The 20,205-nt window shown below is 37.5% G+C and overlaps 1 protein-coding gene and 1 pseudogene across 1 annotated transcript; both read left to right on the forward strand.

Annotated features, from left to right (window-relative positions):
* The first annotated feature begins 812 nt into the window (after window positions 1-812).
* Window positions 813-2,160, forward strand: LOC143896010 (uncharacterized). Its single transcript, XM_077403566.1, has 3 exons — window positions 813-1,207; window positions 1,433-1,785; window positions 2,036-2,160. Exons 1-2 carry the CDS (start codon window positions 1,068-1,070, stop codon window positions 1,761-1,763), a joined length of 471 nt encoding a protein of 156 aa, XP_077259692.1. The 5' UTR covers window positions 813-1,067; the 3' UTR covers window positions 1,764-1,785; window positions 2,036-2,160.
* Window positions 2,161-5,324: 3,164 nt separating this feature from the next.
* LOC143896016 (ATP-binding cassette sub-family B member 10, mitochondrial-like) lies at window positions 5,325-18,302 on the forward strand (annotated as a pseudogene).
* Window positions 18,303-20,205: the final 1,903 nt, after the last annotated feature.

Consider the following 20,205-nt stretch of genomic DNA (forward strand, 5'->3'; position numbering starts at 1 on the left):
TCTAGTGTTACAATAACAAGAAAAGATTCGTTGGAGCATCGACACCACATAGGCGAGCGTCGCCGGAGCATAGCTTCATAGTTTACGATATATCCAAGCGGCTCGAGTCGAACGTCGCATATACTGCTCGAATGAAAATGCGTGTGAAAAAATTAAGTCATGATTTATCCTTTCTAAAAAAAGGCATGTTAAATCGATACTCGCATCTCTCGAAGTCTTCTCGAAAGTTTCGAATTGCTTTGTTGGCTCTTTTCCGCGATGTTGATTGGTTTTCTTACGGCGATTACAGCTAACATCGCAGAGAACGAGTATTTGGTATTTTGACAAACGTGAGTCGAGAGGTTATTCAATTTCACGTCGCAAAATAATAACGTTGAATTAAAAAATAGTTATTTTTACGATTTGCTCGAAACTATAGAGCGTCAAATCAGCTTTTTGCTTAATTAACATAGTTACAATTTCAGAATGTAACTGTAGTGGATGCAGAGAATGTGGAGGAGACTCTGAGAAAAATACTCGAAGGAGAAGCCAGGAGATCGATTGTGAAAGGCACAATGTATGCAGTATCACATTTGGGTGCTGCTGTGATCACTATCCACGTTTCAAACGCGAGCCTGATAAAATCGCAAGTTGTTGTAGCGACAGCAAAAGTAATAATAAATTCGATATCTTTAAAAATAAATCTTGAAAATTCCCATATTTTAAATATTCTTGCACGATAATTTTGAGATTACTAGGAAGAACTTTTTGTACTTTTTTTAAATTAAGATATTAATACGTCTAGAATGTTATGTTTAAATATTTTAGATGGATATAACATATTTAAATATAGAACCATTATTTGACATGTATAAATACAAGTTTCAAATATTTAAAATATTTGGAATAAAATATTCACGATAAGTTTGACTAGATTTTCAAAAAAAAATTGTCTCGATTGAAAGACACCTCGAAAGAAAAATTACAAATTTGTTTTTACGGATCGATGTTAGATACATATCGTAGAGATGGCTGGAACTGGTACGGTGGGAAAATCGAGCTGCTAGAAAACAGCAGCCGACTTAGGTATGGCGATTTTAATGAAAATACAGCTGGAACAATATTTCCTGCATCTTAGGAAACCAAGTATGTGCACATACAGCGTTGTTCGCTCAAATAATTTGCTGAAGCTACTGAAAGACAATCTCACTGTCACATCCGTCATTCGGTAATCATATAATAAATATAAATCTGAAATTAAAATAGCACATACTTTCTCACTTTAATCTAGACTCTTTATCTTTTTTCCAAATAATAAATATAAACTCTACTTTTTAATATATACAATTAAAATTTCAATGTTTTCTATTAAATTTCTCACTTGATCTAAAATTACATATTTATATAACATTTCGCTTGTGAGTAATTAAAAGCCAGATTTTTTATGCGTTAGTTTTGTATCTCATGTACACATTACGAGGGAAGATCTCGACGTCACTTTGTCGACCATGCGACTGACCGCTAAAATTGCAAAACTGAAACCGATCAGGACAATGCGGCACATTCAGCCCCGGACAGAGCTGATCGTGCAACAGCTACGGGAACAAGTAAACACATTGAAGAAGGAGCTGGAGTTGAACGATATGTTTTTACATCAGGAGGCATTGCCAAACATCTCGAAATCCAGGCTCGAGCAAATCAGTCGAGACGTCATGAACTTTCTGCAGGGTTTTATTTCGGAATTAACGCTCTTCAACGTTACCTATAGGCACGAGTATTGGTGAACGTCGTCAAACAATTATACAAGTTCGTTTTCTTGATATTTTAATCAGATTTTTTATTCAAACTTGCGTGTTTTAATTAATTTTAAAAATTATTTAAAATTAACTGTAGAATGTGTCCTTTTTTGCAATTATTCCGTGTATTTGTGACATATAATATGATTCTTTTCATCGCATGTTTTTCGTAATTGGCAAACGATAAAAAGAAATTAATATAATAATCGTGAATACGTTATAAAATTTTACGATAGAAGATTTTTCTCTGATTATTTTAGATTGCGCGCGAAAGAAATCGAAGCAGAAAAGTTGAAAGAAACATACAACAACGTGATACCTATGCTGTCGCAATCAGATGCTGCTTTGACCTCATCGTCATTAATTTAACTATGTCATAACGGTATATATATTAATTTTATCGATGTAATTTGCAATCGTACCATGTCTATATACATTTTATTAATTTTCTCTTCGTTTTTACGCTGCTTCTTACTTATGTTCTTGCTTATGTTAATACAGATGAGATTGATGGTCAAATAAAATTATTTATTTATTTATTCGTATTGTATTGTTAATCATTAGTATTATATATTATTTAAATAATATATAAAAATCCAATGCAATCCAATCCAATCCAATCTCCTTAATTTCTCCTCCATCTCCTCCATTCTCTCGTCCTTCTTTCTATCGTCCTCCTTCTTCTCCTTCACCAACTTTCTTACCTTCTCCTCCACCATCCTTTCCACCGCCTCTGCTATTACTCTCCCCTCTCGCTCCATCCTGGATCTGGAAGCATGAGTCTATTACTTACTTCTCCCTTCCTCTATCCTCCTCTCTCTTCCCTCTCCTTCTCTCTTCCCCTCTCTCCTCTTTCCTCCTTGCTTCTTCCTTCTTCCAGCTCTTCCACCTCTCTTTTCCTTCTCCTTCTTTCCTCCTCTAGCTCTATCATCCATTCCTCCCCTCCCCCTTCTTCATCCAATACCCATCCCACCGATTCCTGCCAGCTACCGTTTCTTGATTTCCAACTCCTACATTCTTCCCATATATGTTCCCATGATTCCTCCCCATACTCACACACTCTACATTTCTTCTTCTCCTCCCCTTCCCAATATCTGTTCTCTTTCACCTCATTCCCTAATCTAAACCTCGCTACTCTTCTCCATCTACTCTCTCCCCATCCCTTCTTCAAATATCCCGGAATACCCCCTCCTTTTATCCACTTATACCATTTATTATACTTTGACTTCTCAATCTTCTCCCATCTCTCTCTCCTCTGCCTCTCCTTATCTTCCCCAACCAGCTTACCAAACCAATCATTCCCGTCTTCTCTCAACCTTTCCAATTCTTCTAACTTCACTCCTCTTTCTTCGAAAAACTTCCCTCTCTCTCTTTCCCAACTCGAGCCTGCTTTCCCTTCCTTCTCCCTTCCTTTCATCTCTTCCCAACACCGCCTCGCCAATTTGCTTCCTCTACCCTCTTCTAACTTTTTCTCAAATCTCCATGCTCTCATCCCCGCTCTCCCTCTTATCTTCTCCCTTTGCAACTCTTCCCTAACAAGGTACCACGGTGTTCTCCCGTCCACTCCTAAGACCCATCTAATATACCTTTCTTCCATCCTTTCCATCCCTTCTCTTTCTCTCCATCCCCATATTTCTGCTCCATATCCCATCACCGTCCACACCAGCCTATCAAACAACCACAATCTTTTTCCCCAGTCTTTCCCAAATCGTCTCTTCCCTATCCCCCATACCTTTCCCATCACCGCCGCCGCTTTTCTAATCCTTTCCTTTACCTGCGCTTCCTGTCCTCCGTTCTTTTGGAACACATATCCCAGGTATCTAAATTCCTTTACCTCTCCTAATTCCTTCCCTTCCCATCTCCATCTTTTTTTACTTTCCCTCCCTTCTCCCTTCCTAAACCTCATTATTTTCGTTTTCTCCACATTCAACTCCAGTCTCTTCTTCCGTAAGTACTCCTCTAATCTTTTCAACATACTCCTCATTTGCTCCTCGTCCTCTGCAATTAGTACTACATCGTCAGCATATGCCAGCGTATATACCCTCTTACCTCCTAACATTATTCCTCCCCATTTTACCCTGCCCATTTCCTTCTCCATATCCGCTAGTAACACGTTAAACAATAACGGGCTTAGCGGGCACCCCTGTCTCACCCCCCTCCCCGTCCAGAATACCTCTCCTATATCATTTCCTACCCTTACTCTACTTCTCGTCTCCCTCAGCAACTCCTCCGTCCTTCTCACCAGCCCTTCCTTTATTCCCCTTTCCCTCATTGCTTTTACTAGCACCCCTCTGTCTACCGAGTCAAATGCCGCTTTCAGATCTACGAAACATGCTATTAACTTTCCCCCTTTCTTCTCCAGCCTCCTATTCACCAAGTAGTTTAAAACATAGATATTATCCACCGTTCCCATTCCCCTTCTGAAGCCCGTCTGATTATGTGGTATAATTCCCTTCTCCTCAGACTCCTCTCTCAACCTTTCCGCAATAATGGCCGTGTACACCTTGTATAGCGACGACATTATTGTCACTCCTCTGTACTCCTCCACCTTTTTTCCTTCCCCTTTCTTTACGATTGGGACGATTAATCCCTATCTCCAATTCTCCGGCCAACCTCCCCCCTTCCATACTCTGTTTATATATCTCCATGCCCAAGTCTCCAACTCCTTCCCCCCAAGGTGGTGGTCAGAAGAGAAGTGGAGGGAAGAAGGAGGTCAGTGTGGAGGATAGTATTCTGGAACGTAGCTGGTTTGGAAAACAAAGATAAGGAGTTTTGGGAGGGGCTAAAGAAAGAAGATGTGATAGTCTTGATAGAGACCTAGATAGGAGAAAAGGGCTGGGAAAGAATAAGGGGGAGAATGCCAACAGGATATGAATGGGGAGTGCAAATGGCGGGAAAGAAGAACAAAAAAGGAAGAGCAATAGGAGGGATGATAATGGGAATAAGAAAGGGGTTAAAAGAGAAGGGAACGGAAATGGAAATTGACAAGGAGGGAATGATAGTGGGAAAGGTTAGGATAGGTGACGAGAACTGGAAGATTATAGGGGTGTATGCAAAGAAGGAGAGAATGGAGGAGACCTTACAGGAACTAGGGCATTTTATGGAAGAGAAAGAGGAAGGAAGATTTACGATAATTGGAGGAGATTTCAATGCAAGGACGGGGCAGGAAGGAGGGAAAGTAGAAGAAAAAGAGGGGAGAGGGCTGAGGAAAGGAGGAAAAAAATCAAAAGATAAAAAGATGGATAGAGAGGGGAGGTTGCTGGTGAAATGTGTAGAGGAGAGAGGGTGGGAGATATTCAATGGGAATGTGAGAGGGGATGAGGAGGGGGAATTTACATTTACAGGAGGAAGAGGGGAGACAGTGATAGACTATGTGATAGGGGATGGAGAGAAAAGGGAGAAAATCGAGAGCATGACGGTGGGGGATAGAGTGGACTCAGACCATCATCCCTTGGCCCTTGGAAATGGCGGTATGGGGGAGCATGGAGGAGGACAGAGGGGGAAAGTGGAAGAAAAGAAACAGAGGAGTGTGGAATGAGGAAGAAGTAAATGTTCGAAGAAAAAATAGGGGAAGTAGAAGAGAAAGAGGAAGAGATAAATAAGGAATGGGACGATATGGAAACGAGAATAGTAGAGGCAATAATAGGGGTAGAAAAGGAGGTGAAGGGAAGCAGGAATAAGAAGGTGGGGTGGTGGGACGAAGAATGCAGAGAAACAAAGAGGGAAGCGAGAAGAAAACTGAGGGAATGGAGAAAAGGCAGGGAAGAGGGCAACACATACAGAGAAAAGAGGAAGGAGTTTAAGGAGCTGTGTAAGAGGAAGAAGGAGGAGGAGAATCTGAGATGGGAGAGAAGGGCGATGGAAGCAAGGAGAGAATCGGAGGTATGGGAAATAGTAAATAGGGAGAGAAGAAAGAGGAGAGGAATCCAGGAAGGGATTGAGGAGAAAGAATGGAAGGAGTACTTTATGCAGCTGTTAGGTGGAGTAGAGGGGAGGGTGAGGATGGGAGAGGACGGGAGGAGGGAAGAAAAGGAAGGAGAGGAGGAAAAGGAGATAAGCATAGAAGAAATGAGGGGGACAATAAGGAAACTAAAGGATGGAAAAGCAATGGGAAAGGATGGGATACCAGGTGAGGTGTGGAAATATGGGGGGATTTAGATTATGCCTAGTACCTATATTTTCAACTATTTATATGTATATTATAAAATATGTTTCTGCATAGCATAGAAATATATGTATTGCTTTTAAAAATATAAAATAAATAATTAAAATCTCGCAACAGCAGCAAAAAAAGCAAACAAAAATTATAATAATATAAAATAAATAAAAACCTAAAAATTAATTAGTAAAAAACAGATTTAATAAAAATCTCCGAAGCAGCAGCAAAAAATTATAAAAAAAGTTAAAAACAAAAACTTGTATAAAAAAATTAAAAAAATTTAAAAACTTAAAAAAATTTAAAAACAAAAAATTATAATAAAAATTTAAAAAAATTTAAAAACAAAATTTTATAAAAAAATTTAAAAACACAATAAAAAAAATTTTAAAAAAAACTTATAATAAATAAATTTAATTTAAAAAAAATTAAAAACAAAACATAATTTAAATAAAAATTAGAAACAAAAAATTAAACAATAAAAAATTGTTTTTTTTTTTAACTCCCGACTGCTGCTTAACTAGGTTAAATTAAATGCAGAAAATAAAAATTGAAAATTAATTAGTAAATAAAAACACTTATACAAAAAATTTAATAACTAAAAATTAAAATAAAATTTAAAAACAAAATCATACAAAAATAAATTTAACCAAAAACAGGTTTAATAAACAATAAACAAAAATTTAATAAAAACTTCTAAAAAAGTTCAAAATAATATTAATTATAAAATATTTATACAATTGACACACTATTAGGAAATATTATCTAACAAATATGATTGAAAATACATACAAATACTTGATTACTTACTACAAATTATTATTATTATTATTATTATTATATTAAGCATTATAGACGCGCACTTTATGCGCGCTATTTAGCTTTAATATTATACTATTACTATTATACTATTAACTCTTTCATACACACAACTGTCAAAATATACAATGACAGCCGCTCACGAAGTAAGCGTAGACAGAGAACCAATCGGCATCGTGGAAAAGCAACAACAATTAATAAATTTTGATAAATTCGAATATTGATTTAACATGCTTTTTCAGAAATGGAATTAGAACATTAACGAAAAAGAAGTGAATTAAAGACTTAAATTTTATAATAAAAAATATTCTCTTATTTACGCTATAATTATTAATTGCATATTTTAAAAGAGCAGTCGGGAGACGCCACGCCAAGCGTTTCTCAATCACGTTTTAGATGTCATAGAAAATTCTGTACTTAAATTGTTTAACTGTTATAACTTCATACTTAGTATTAAACTGAAATGTGTTTGTGGGTTTGCGCGCGCGTGCGCATGTATATGTGTATTCTTATGGTTAAACTAAAATGTGTTTGTGTTACATGCACGCTCATGTGTGCGTTTATATGTGTATTCTTATATACATGTGCATATATACGACGCACGCGCGCACGTACACATACATAAACAGAGAAATGCGTACAGAAAAAAGCAACCAATATGCTGAATTATTAAGTGTAAAATTCGGCGTGGCGTCTCCCAACTGCTCTTTTAAAATATGCAATTAATAATTATAGCGTAAATAAGAGAATATTTTTTATTATAAAATTTAAGTCTTTAATTTACTTCTTTTTCGTTAATGTTCTAATTCCATTTCTGAAAAAGCATGTTAAATCAATATTCGAATTTATCGAAATTTATTAATTGTTGTTGCTTTTCCACGATGCCGATTGGTTCTCTGGCTACGCTTACTTCGTGAGCGGCTGTCATTGTATATTTTGACAGTTATGTGTATGAAAAAGTTAATAGTATAATAGTAATAGTATAATATTAAAGCTAAATAGCGCGCATAAAGTGCGCGTCTATAATGCCTAATATAATAATAATAATAATAATAATTTGTAGTAAGTAATCAAGTATTTGTATGTATTTTCAATCATATTTGTTAGATAATATTTCCTAATAGTATGTCAATTGTATAAATATTTTATAATTAATATTATTTTAAACTTTTAGAAGTTTTTATTAAATTTTCGTTTATTGTTTATTAAATCTGTTTTTGGTTAAATTTATTTTTGTATGTTTTTGTTTTTATTCACATTTTCATTGTTCTTCAAATAAATAGCTTGCATCGTTAAGCATATTTTGTATATACATACCTCGAAAAAAAACAAAGTGGTATAGTATTATACCTCGAAATAACACCCTGTACATACTGTTTATAAAATGCGTAATACTACAAAAAGGCGTGATATCCGTACAAAATTACCTTTTTTAAAAAAAAGATAAAGAAACGCGCCAAGTACACGCATAGTAATGTATATGTTGTTACCTTGAAAAAAAAACAGTGGTAGTATTTTACCTTAAAAAAATCTAAGTAACAAGTGATAGACGTAATCTTTGTATCTCGAAAAATCTCGAAAAAACCTAAGCAGTAGTATCTTTACCTCGAAAAAAAAACAAAGAGTGGTAGTATTATCATACCTCGAAAAAACCTAAGTAACAAGTGGTAGACGTAATCTTTGTATCTCAAAAAATCTCGAAAAAACCTAAGCAGTAGTATTTTTATTTCAAAAAAATTATAAGGTAACGGTTTAATCATAAACCGCATTATTCATCGTCACACACACACACACACACACACACACACACACACACACGCACACGCACACGCACACGCACACGCACACGCACACGCACACGCACACGCACACGCACACGCACACGCACACGCACACGCACACGCACACGCACACGCACACGCACACGCACACGCACACGCACACGCACACGCACACGCACACGCACGCACACGCACACGCACACGCACACGCACACGCACACGCACACGCACACGCACACGCACACGCACACGCACACGCACACGCACACACACACACACACACACACACACACACACACACACACACACCACCCACACCTATAACACTCGCTCGCACATACACACTATGCTGACCTAATTTTGAGGTCCAGCTAGCAGCGCCAAGTTTTTTGGCAAGAAAAATTCATGTATTTTAATAAAATATTTTAATTTTGTACTGTTACCTCTGTAATTCTTTGCGATGCGATTAAATCTTTTAAAATACATATATAAACTTTGTATTCCCAATACATATATAAACCTTGTATTCCCTTGTTAAGTTTAAATATTTTAATAAAATATTTGTATTTTGTATTGTTACCTCTGTAATTTTTCACCTCGAAAAAACCTAAGTAACAAGTGGTAGACCGTAATCTTTGTATATCAAAAAATACACTGAGAAAAAAAATTGTTAATCCCAAGAAATATTTAGTTCGATATGTTCAACTTAACATTTTAGTTAGTTAACTAAATATTAGTTGTTTCAACAATTTATTTTGTATTTTTAATCAAGAATTAATTAATTCAACTAATGTTTAGTTAGCTAACTAAAATGTTTAGTTGAACGTATTGGACTAAATATTTCTTGGAATTGACAAATTTTTTATCTCAGTGTATGTTCTCTCTGTAGTTGGCGCTGTAATTTAAAAAGAAATATCATTTCTTTTTTGTAATTGTAATAGATCACTTGAAGCACGACTCATTTTTGATAAGGTAACGTAATTTTGTGATGTGTATCACTTGAGTTATAATTTTTTTGACATAAAAATACTACTGCTTAGATTTTTTCGAGATTTTTTGAGATACAAAGATTACGTCTACCACTTGTTACTTAGGTTTTTTCGAGGTATGATAATACTACCATTTCGTTTTTTTTTTTTTTTTTTTTTCGAGGTAAAGATACTACTGCTTAGGTTTTTTCGAGATTTTTCGAAATACAAAGATTACGTCTACCACTTGTTACTTAGATTTTTTTAAGGTATAATACTACCACTGTTTTCTTTTCGAGGTAACAACATATACACTACTATGCGTGTACTTGGCGCGTTTCTTTACTTTTTTTTTAAAAAAGATAATTTTGTACGGATTTTTTATACCAGAAGAGGTACTGAAATTTATACCACGCATAAAGCACACCTAAATTAACGTATATTCACAGTTTCAAGAAAATCCTAAGAAAATCGATTTTCTCTAGTATAAGGACGAGAGAACGTCCTTAACAAACTAAAATGACGTACGAAGAGTAAACTCAGGAATAAAATAACAACACTTACATGTTTTGTGTGTCAAAGGCGATAAAAGATATTCGAGTCATATTAACAAACGTGAAATTCGGTGGTGCGTTCACTATAAGTGACGACAGACGACTGAGTGAGAAACAAAGGCAGAGGTAACCGAAAGCGCTCACATTAAGTTTATTATTTTGTCACAAATGACCGGAAGGTTATCGGTGTTTTTTTGTAAATTAATAGTGTTATTGTTTTTCTTAATAAACACCATTTTGGCTATCTCTCTCTTTTTAAAATGTTTCTCGCTATGTAGAACTTTGGGACTAGTCCAATTAAATTCGTGATTGCAAGAGGTCTTGTGTTTGCTGACCACAGAATGATTACTGGGATGCTTTTTAATATCAGCACGATGTTCTTTGATTCTAGTCACCAAATTTCTTTTGGTCTGTTTAATGTACGCACTTGAGAAGGACCAGAATCTCGGTTGAAACGCGTTGTGCTTGTTAAATAAATATTAGCCAGTTTAGTCGCAGCAAAGGATTTTTGTAATTTCACTACTCACTGGCGAAGTAAAAGTATTTGATAATTTCATTTTCATGTAAATCCTTCAATTCATCTATAATGGTCGCAGAAAAATATCCATCACAGGTTTCTCCTTACCGCACCACAATACCACAAACCTGTTAATATAATATTATCTTTTCTGTCTCGGTATGGAAGCTCATTTACTGCAACTTGAATTGGGCACATTGACATTTTAGGTGATTTAAAAGTACTAACTCTATCTAGATTGTAACGGTCCGACTTTATCGAACGCGGACTGGTTCACAGGATCGGGAGTTCAATGAAAGGCCCAGAGACAGTAATCAATTTGCCATGTGACAGTAACATGCACTTTATTCAAGATTCGGTATTACACGCAAGCTGGACGCGGTAGGTTACAGTGGTCGGTAGTGCCGGTGCACGCGGCGCGGTATATGGAATATCGGAACTCGAGTTTTCGCCCCGAGGTGCGGTATGCAGAGGAGAGAATAACGCCGCTCGGTATATTCCCTACGGACCGCGGCTACAGATCTCGGATATTCTATATGAACCGAATTAATACATAAAACAAAGATCTAAGATGATAGCGGAACGCGGTATATTACATACGGAGCGCGGTATATTACATACGGACCGCGGCTACAGACATCAGAACGCAGGAGCTATGCTATACGAACCGAACTATAACATGTGCCAATAACGGAACGCGGTATCTTACATACGGAACGCGGTATATTACATACGGACCGCGGTATATTACATACGGACCGCGGCTACAGACATCAGAACGCAGGAGCTATGCTATATGAACCGAATTAATACATATGCCAATAACGGAACGCGGTATCTTACATACGGGACGCGGTATATTACAAACGGAACGCGGCTACAGACATCAGAATGCAGGAGCCATGCTATATGAACCGACGGAATACATATGCCAATAACGGAACGCGGGGTATTACATACGGGACGCGGTATAGTCCATATGCACGGGTAAGATAGCGCGGTGCATTGCACCGGAGGATGGCGGGATCCCGGGGTTACGGTCGCGAGAACCCTCGCGGCGAGGCCGAACACGCTCGACCCCACGGTGCCGTGGCCGTCGGGGTAGTGTTCAAGGAGTTCGGGAACACTCTGAGAACCCTCAGTCGAGAACCAGAACTCTGGACCTCGTTGTGCGTGTTGCCCTAGAATTCGGAGGGTAGCTTCGTCAGGAATAGCGGAGAGCCGTGGTAAAGACGAAGTGTCTTTTCGTCGAGCGCGCCGGCTTTTTATACCGCTCGGCGCGGTGAGCTTGGCAGGAGGGAGGCCGATCGTCAGGCGACGGTGCGGTGGTGGGAGCGGCGCGATCCTGCGTGTTCGCTTCGGCGAGGATCGGCTCGCTTCGGCGCTCGTCGGCGTCGTGCGGGAAGGCACCGGTGCGGCGGATTTCCCGCGCACACGGTGCGTTTCAAAAGATTAAAAATTGTGGGCGCACCGCGCCCGGTCCTCGCCCGACGGAGGATTGGTCGGGCGGCATCCGGCGGGTGGTAGCCGGGGACGATGCCTTGGCGTAAGGGGCGCATCGTTACAAGATTACATTGCACGCTAATATCAAAATTATTTACAGTCTCTTTCTCTAATAATGTTTTATACACTTTTCCACTAGTTACATCGGAAATACCACTGTAGTCTCCATTCATTTGCAATCGATAGAACAATAGCCCTGATAATAAATATTGTAATTGTTCCTTTAGAGAAATGTATACAAAAAAACTACCACTATGTCGAAGATCTGTCTCAATATATAAACTTTGACAATTTGGACAATTAATCTTTTTTGCATTTCCAAAATATAATGGTATAATGCATGTTGGACAATAGTATATGATTTTGAACTTTAGCAATATTGACAAATTTTTTAAAGAACATATATATTTTGTAGGATTTACTGGAGCCGGAAGATGGCAGTTGATTAACTTGATAAGATCTTCAATTTCAACATCCGTTGATTGGTGACGAATCGCATGACTCATTATAAGAATATCGCTTTCTTCTACCGTTAAAGGACAGCCTTCGAAAATAGGTTTTCTTTTCTGCAGATATATACAGAGAAAAAAGTAAACATTAGAAATAGTTTTATTTGTTATTTATTGTATATTTAAATATTAGGAATTAATTAGTGAGATATTTCAGAAAATAATGTTCGCCTTCCAGTACTTCAAACTCAAGTGACATGTATTTCAAAAAAAAGATGTGAAATCTTTAATTTCTTCTTCACAAAATTATATTACCTAACTTAACTCAAGTGACATGTATCTAACCTAAGTGGTAGCTTTATATTTTTTTCACAAAATTATCAAGAGACACGGTAGTGTCTCGCGACGGGTTGCGAGTATACAAGATGTTGAGATCTCGATAACGAGTGAACGGATCAAGTTCTAAGTAGGCTTGATAGATAGCTTGGGGTCCAATTAGGGGGGGGGTTTCTCTTATAATATTCCGCTACGTGCCCTACGAGCGGAGATATTGCGACGCAAAGTCCAAATGTCAAAATTTTTTTTTAAGATACTTTCTTCTACGTCGACCGCTCTTATTCATTATAACATACATGTAACAAACAGAGGACGTCACTTTCACTTTTTCGACACTGGCGGCGCAGGTATCGTCAGTTTCGATATCGCGCGCGTATTTCGAAATTAGGTCGATAGACTTATCGGTCAGGAAAAAAATTTCTATTTAGGTAAATTAGGTAATAATAAATATTTTGAGTCAACGGAAAAGAAGGTTCTCTACGCTTGGCAGAAAGTGCCGCTAGAGAATTTTTAAGTCGATTCTTATGAATCAAGCTTGATATAATATATTTTCAACGAAAAAGAAGGTTCTCTACAATCTCTACGCTTGGCAAAAAATGCCGCTAGAGAATTTTTAAGTCGATTTTTATGAATCAATCTTGAATTCGATGTCTAGGTATCCCAGTTTGCCGATGACGAGGTCCAGATAGTGCGCTTCATAGTTTTTGGTGTCCAGGTGTAATAATACGTTGAATTCGATGTCTAGGTGTCCCAGGTTGCCTATGACGAGGTCCACATAGTGCGCTTCGTAGTTTTCGGTGTCCAGGTGTAATAATACGTTGAATGCGATGTCTAAGTGTTCCAGGTTGCCGATGACGATGTCTAGATAGTGAGCTCCGTAGTTTTCGGTGTCTACGTGTATTAATACCTTGAATTCAATGTTTAGGTGCCCCAGGTTGCCGATGGCAAGGTTCACATAGTGCGCTCCGTAGTTTTTGGTGTCTACGTTTATTAATACCTTGAAATTTATGTCTAGGTGTCCCAGGTTGCTGATGACAAGGTCCAGATAGCGCGCTCCGTAGTTTTCGGTGTCTAGGTGTAATAATACCTCGAATTCGATGTCTACGTGTTCCAGGTTGCCGATGACGAGGTCCACATAGTGCGCTTCATATTTTTTGGTGTCTAGGTGTATTAATAACTTTAAATCTGAATGGGTGCGTTCAGCCGATATTCCGCTAGCCAAGCAATCGTGAGCAGTCACTCGTTTTCGCTCGTTTTCTCTCCTTTTAATCCATTAGGTCAAAAGAGAGGAAACGAGCAAAAACGAGCAACTGCTCACGATTGCTAGGCTAGCGGAGTATCGGCTGAACGCACCCAATGTAGGACACGTAGATATTGAATTCGAGGTGTTAATACATGTAGACACCGAAAACTACGAAGCGCACTATGTGGACCTCGTCATCGGCAACTTGGAACACGTGGCCATCGAATTCAAGGTATTAATACACCTGAACACCGAAAACTATAGAGCGCACTATGTGGACCTCGTCATCGGCAACCTGGGATACCTAAACATCGAATTCAAGGTATTAATACACGTAGACACCGAAAACTACGAAGCGCATTATGTGGACCTCGTCATCGGCAACTTGGAACACGTGGCCATCGAATTCAAGGTATTAATACACCTGAACACCGAAAACTATAGAGCGCACTATGTGGACTTCGTCATCGGCAACCTGGGACACCTAGACATTGAATTCAAGCTTGATTCATAAGAATCGACTTAAAATTTCCCTAGCGGCAGAATTAGAATTATGTCATGACATAATAAAAATCGCTAAATTAAAATTATGTCTAGACATAATAAAAATTGGACGAAAATTATGTCTAGACATAATAAAAATTGGATGAATTAAAATTATGTCTGACGTAAAAATAATTATCAAAAATAACGATACCTGAAGATATCGGTACATATACAGTTGCGAACAACATTCAGTAAGACAAGCAAATAAAAATAAATAAAAAATTTTACAGTTAACGGCTTATTAACATTAATCATGCTTTATTGCGATTATGTTTTATGTTGAAATTGAAAAATATATACGAGGTGTACAACTGGGTTACAGATTATTATTTAAAAAAAACTAAGCAAAATATTAAATTGTTGTTTTCTTTAGAAATAATAGTCCGTAACACTTTTAGCTTCATACCTTGTATTATATACTGTTTATAAGATTATAAGATATATTGTTTATAAGATTAAGATGCGTAACACTACAAAAAGGCGTGATATTCGTACAAAATTACCTTTTAAAAAAAAAGGTAAAAAAGAGCGCCAAATACACGCATAGTAGTGTATATGTATTATGTTGTCACCCTGTTATGTTGTTACCTCGAAAAAAACAAAGTGGTAGTATTATACTTCCAAATAGCTTTATCCTGTACATACTGTTTATAAAAGGCGTAATATACTACAAAAAGGCGTGATATCCGCACAAAATTACCTTTTTAAAAAAAAAGAAAAAAAGGCGCCAAGTACACGTATAGTAGTGTATATGTTGTTACCTAAAAAAAAAGAAAGTGGTAGTATTATACCTCGAAAAAACCTAAATAACAAGTGGTAGATCTTTATATCTCGAAAAATTTCGAAAAAATCTAAGCAGTAGTATCTTTATTTCCAAAAAATTATAACCCAAGTGATACACGTCACAAAATTATGTTACCTTATCAAAAAGAAGAGTCGCGCTTCAAGTGATCTATTACAATTACAAAAAAGAAATGATATCTCTTTAAATTAGAGCGCCAATTACAGAGAGAACATGTATATTGCTTCAAAAAATAATTGTTGCACTACTTTGAAAAATCTTTACATTGTGTCAATTAAAAAATAATGTATGATAACAATTTTATAAGATTAAAAAATTTTATTTAAATTTAACAAGGGAATACAAGATATTTAAATACAAAGTTTACATGTGTATTTTTTAATGGTCACAAAGAATTACAGAGGTAACAGTACAAAATACAAATATTTTATTAAAATATTTAATCCAACGAAGGAATACAATTTGTATTTAAATATAAAGTTTATATATGTATTTTTCAATAGAATAAAAGATTTAATCACAAAGAATTACAAAGGTAACAGTACAAAATAAAAATATTTTATTAAAATACATAAATTTTTCTTGTAAAAAAACTTGGCGCTGTTAGACCTCGAAATTTTAAATAAATAAATAAATTTATTTTATACTTAATTATAAGCCGCATTATCCGCCGTCCGTGTCGTCACGCACACCCATATCATTCACTCCAAATCCACGCTGATAATCATTTAATATTAGGGTGCCGTCTTATGGCGCGTATCGAGATACGCGCGTATCGGGCGTATCGACTCTGCGACCAATCACAGACGATCCGCCGTTTTTGATACGCTTAACAATCTTTTGAACATTGTTTGAGCGGATCGCACACTCACACAGTTCCATCGTAACGTACGTGTGGGTCGAGCCCTCCTTCTTGGGCTCAGGTGCCATATTGAGTGTAGAAGGTGCACTAGTAGAGCAGTAGAGAAAAGAGAAGAAACGGAGTATGTACATACGAAGTGCGTGCAATTAGGAATTATTGCGATCTAATACACAACAGAATACTCAGGAGAATTTGGACAGTTTTCCGCAAAGCTGATCGCACGTATTCGATCGTACATATGCGTAGTCACGATGTTTCAATGAAATCCTGAGTGACACTGTTTGTGTTTAGGTTAACCCGAATCGAAGGCCGACGGCCGACACTAGCAGGATTGTCAGATTCTCGAAGAAGGGCCGCGTGTTCATTGGACTGAGACACTATACGACTAACGCTATCCTGTCCGACGCATCTATGCCCGTAGTACATGCGGTTAAGGCAAAGAGACGCTCGGAATTGAAGATTTTACTTTTGCTGGCCGCCCCCGAGAAGTGGACTCTGTTGAAGGCCGTCGCCTTGTTGTTCGTGTCGTCCAGCGTAACAATGGCAGTCCCGTTCTGCTTTGGCAAAGTGATAGACGTTTGTCAATACCGTGGAAAAAACGAATATGAAAGAAAACCTTAATCGGTTAACGCTTGCTCTCTTTGTGGTATTTTTCATAGGCGGTGTGAGCAACTTTGGCAGAGTTTATCTAATGTCGACGGCGGGGAACAGAATCACGCATTCCTTTAGGAAGCAGGCGTACGCCGCTATCCTTCAACAGGAAACAGCAAGGTTTGACAGAGAAAGTACGGGAGAACTAGTCGGGAGATTGAGCGGTACGTTTCACGCTTTTAATCAGATATAACGCATCATTAAGGCATCGTAATCTATTATTTTGATAGATCGCGGTCGTTGCTGTCTTTTGGGGACGTATCTTGAAAAGAATCTCCAAGGATCTGCAAAGTAGTTTTACAGTGGTCAATACGACGGCGAAGGAAAGAATTAGCAATATAAGAACTGTTGAGTCGTTCGCGCAAGAAAAACGCGAGATCGACAGATACAGCGCAAAACTACAAGACGTTCTCAAATTGTGTTACAAAGAGAGTCTGTATAGAGGAATGTTCTTCGGTATGACCGGTCTTTCCGGGAATGCTATTGCTCTTTCGGTCCTTTATAATGGAGTGTTCATAGTATCGAACTCCGACATAACAATTGGAAGCTTAAGCGCCTTTCTGTGTTGTACGCCGGTTACGTGGGCATATCTCTGAACGGATTGTCCAGGACGTATAGTGAGTTAAATAAGCAGAGAATAAGGCTTTAGGCGCAAATGTTCGTCTGTTCGAGTTAATCGATCGACAGCCGTTTATTCCCATGGAGGGCGGGCAAATTTTAGAAAAAGAATTATCGGGCAACGTGACGTTCCGAGATGTTTCCTTCGCGTATCTAACGCGAGAGAAGATAGTACATTTTCCGTTTTTCGTAGAAAGTCAAATAAATTAATCCGCAAAGATATTTAGTTTTTTTCTTTTTTTCCTTTTTTTTTTTAAATTTAAATTCGTTATAAAGTTACCGAATTAGAGAGAAAGTGGACAATGAACACTCTGCAGCTTTGTGAACGCAATACGGAAATCAATTATTTTACATATTCGCAAATTGGCGTTAGAATTACTTAAAAAATTAACGCAATTAAAATACTTCTCTTTTTTAACTCACGGACAAATATATGCGTCAGAGGTACGATTAATAAACCGTGACGATACACGTTGCGAAATCAAAATTAAATTGCATTTGGAAATAACCGAGGTGGCAATACGAATTCATAAAATTTAATGTGGCATAATATCGATTATCGATTAATGAAAGTAATATGGTTCATAAAGGTGTGAGTGAGATTTATTTCTTTCTCGGCGCTGTAAATGCGAACGCTCGTCCGCACTTTCTCTGTATATTTCGTGTTGTGATACTATTCGCTGTAAAACGTATTCTCAATCAGTGATATATATTGTAATGATTACTTGTAAAAAATAAATCTGATTAACTGAGTTATTGTCACTGACTCATTCTTTCGCAGATTTATTACTGCTATCTTATTTGTTACTACATATTTGTTATTCTAGACTATACTGGCTTCTTTGTTAATTAAACGCTATATCAGGTAAGCATTAATTATAACACAATTTTGAATAAATATATTTAATACAACTCAATTTGTGCGCAGGCATAGAAAATAAGAGAAAATAATAACATTAAAAGTAATGTGATGCTAATATAAAAATCTAGAACAAAATAGAAAATGAATTACAATAGAAGATAAAAATATATTTTAAAATAACATTGCACTGATTTTTTGCCGTACACCGATGTCACGCAAAAGTCACAAAAATTCTTTGGCGAACACAAGCAAGGTGATCCTCTTCGAGGAGAAAACGAGGGCAATCTGGATCTGAAACGTAAATCGACATGGTGACACTGTTCTCGGGGTAACGTAGGTGATTTGGATCTAGATTAAGCGGTGGCGAATACCTTGGCGATCTTGATCTTGACACTGCCGTACACCGATGTCATGCAAAAGTCACCAAGATTCTTCGGCGAACGCAAGCGAGGTGATCCTCTTCGAGGAGAAAACAAGGGCGATCTGGATCTGAAACGTAAATCGACATGGTGACACTGTTCTCGGGGTAACGTAGGTGATTTGGATCTAGATTAAGCGGTGGCGAATACCTTGGCAATGACCTTGGCGATCTTGATCTCGAAACTGCCATACACCGATGTCATGCAAAAGTCACCAAAATTCTTCGGCGAACGCAAGCGAGGTGATCCTCTTCGAGGGCGATCTGGATCTGAAACGTAAATCGACGTGGTGACATTGTTCTCGGGGTAATCTAGGTGATTTGGATCTAGATTAAGCGGTGGCGAATACCTTGGTGATCTCGATCTCAACATAGATTTTTTGCCGTACAACTGGCTTCACTTTGGAGGTTATTACGTTTGCCCTTTTAGGTGCATGCGTCACAAGCGTGTTTGTGTGCGTGTGTTCAGTACGCGTCGCCAAACGGTCCTACTGTCCCATTGAGCGGATAAAGCGGAAGCGTAACCAGCGGATCGTCAATCACGGATCCGTTTCAACGGAATCTTTGAAAGAGCTCTATCGGAAAGATTCTGTGATTGGCGATCCGCTGGTCCGCTTACGCTTAATCTGTTGAAATCCGCTCCATGGGACATTTAGGAGCAAATTTTGGCGTACCAAAATCGGCGGATTGTCTGTGATTGGCTGCAGACTTCGATACGCCCGATACGCTCGTATCGCAATACGCGCCATCCGACGGCACCCTTACTCCCATCGCATTCTTCTCTGAATTATTTTAGGGGCAGAAAAAAAACTGAAGAATATATAGAATTAATAAAAATTGCTAATAATGAAGGGGTTCTTTTTGCTTCGTCAAATTTTTTTACTCAAGAATTAGAAGAATAAAAAAAAACGGTTTCCAGAAAATCGGTAACAAAAAACTATACACTCTATAGTACTCCCCGGAAAATTCTACCCCTATTTTATATACAATTCGTTAAGATTTGGTTAATTAGTTCTAAAGTTATAGAAATTTCGGTAAATTTGGCACATACACACATCAGAGTTGAGAGACCTGTATGTAAGACCGCGATCTTAAGACATCACTTCCTCTATGAGGAAGCCAAGTGCAAATTTCTAATTTGCACTATTTTTTAAATACATGTCACTTGAGTTAAGTTAGGTAATATAATTTTGTAAAGAAGAAATTAAAGATTTGACATCTTTTTTTTTTAAATACATGTTACTTGAGTTAAGTTAGATAATATAATTTTGTGAAAAAGATATAAAGCTATCACTTAGGTTGGATTTTTGAATTTACAAAATACATTGCGTGTACTTGGCACTTT

This window comes from Temnothorax americanus, unplaced genomic scaffold (genome assembly GCF_048541705.1).
Source record: "Temnothorax americanus isolate GAGA-0224 unplaced genomic scaffold, ASM4854170v1 Scaffold173, whole genome shotgun sequence".
NCBI lineage: Eukaryota > Metazoa > Arthropoda > Insecta > Hymenoptera > Formicidae > Temnothorax > Temnothorax americanus.

Excerpts from the sequence above, each read along its gene's own strand:
- LOC143896010 (XM_077403566.1), top strand. The coding sequence starts at position 1,068 with ATGGCGATTTTAATGAAAATACAGCTGGAACAATATTTCCTGCATCTT. Across the intron at positions 1,208-1,432 it reads ACTGTCACATCCGTCATTCG|TTTTGTATCTCATGTACACA; the intron begins GTAATCATATAA and ends TTTATGCGTTAG.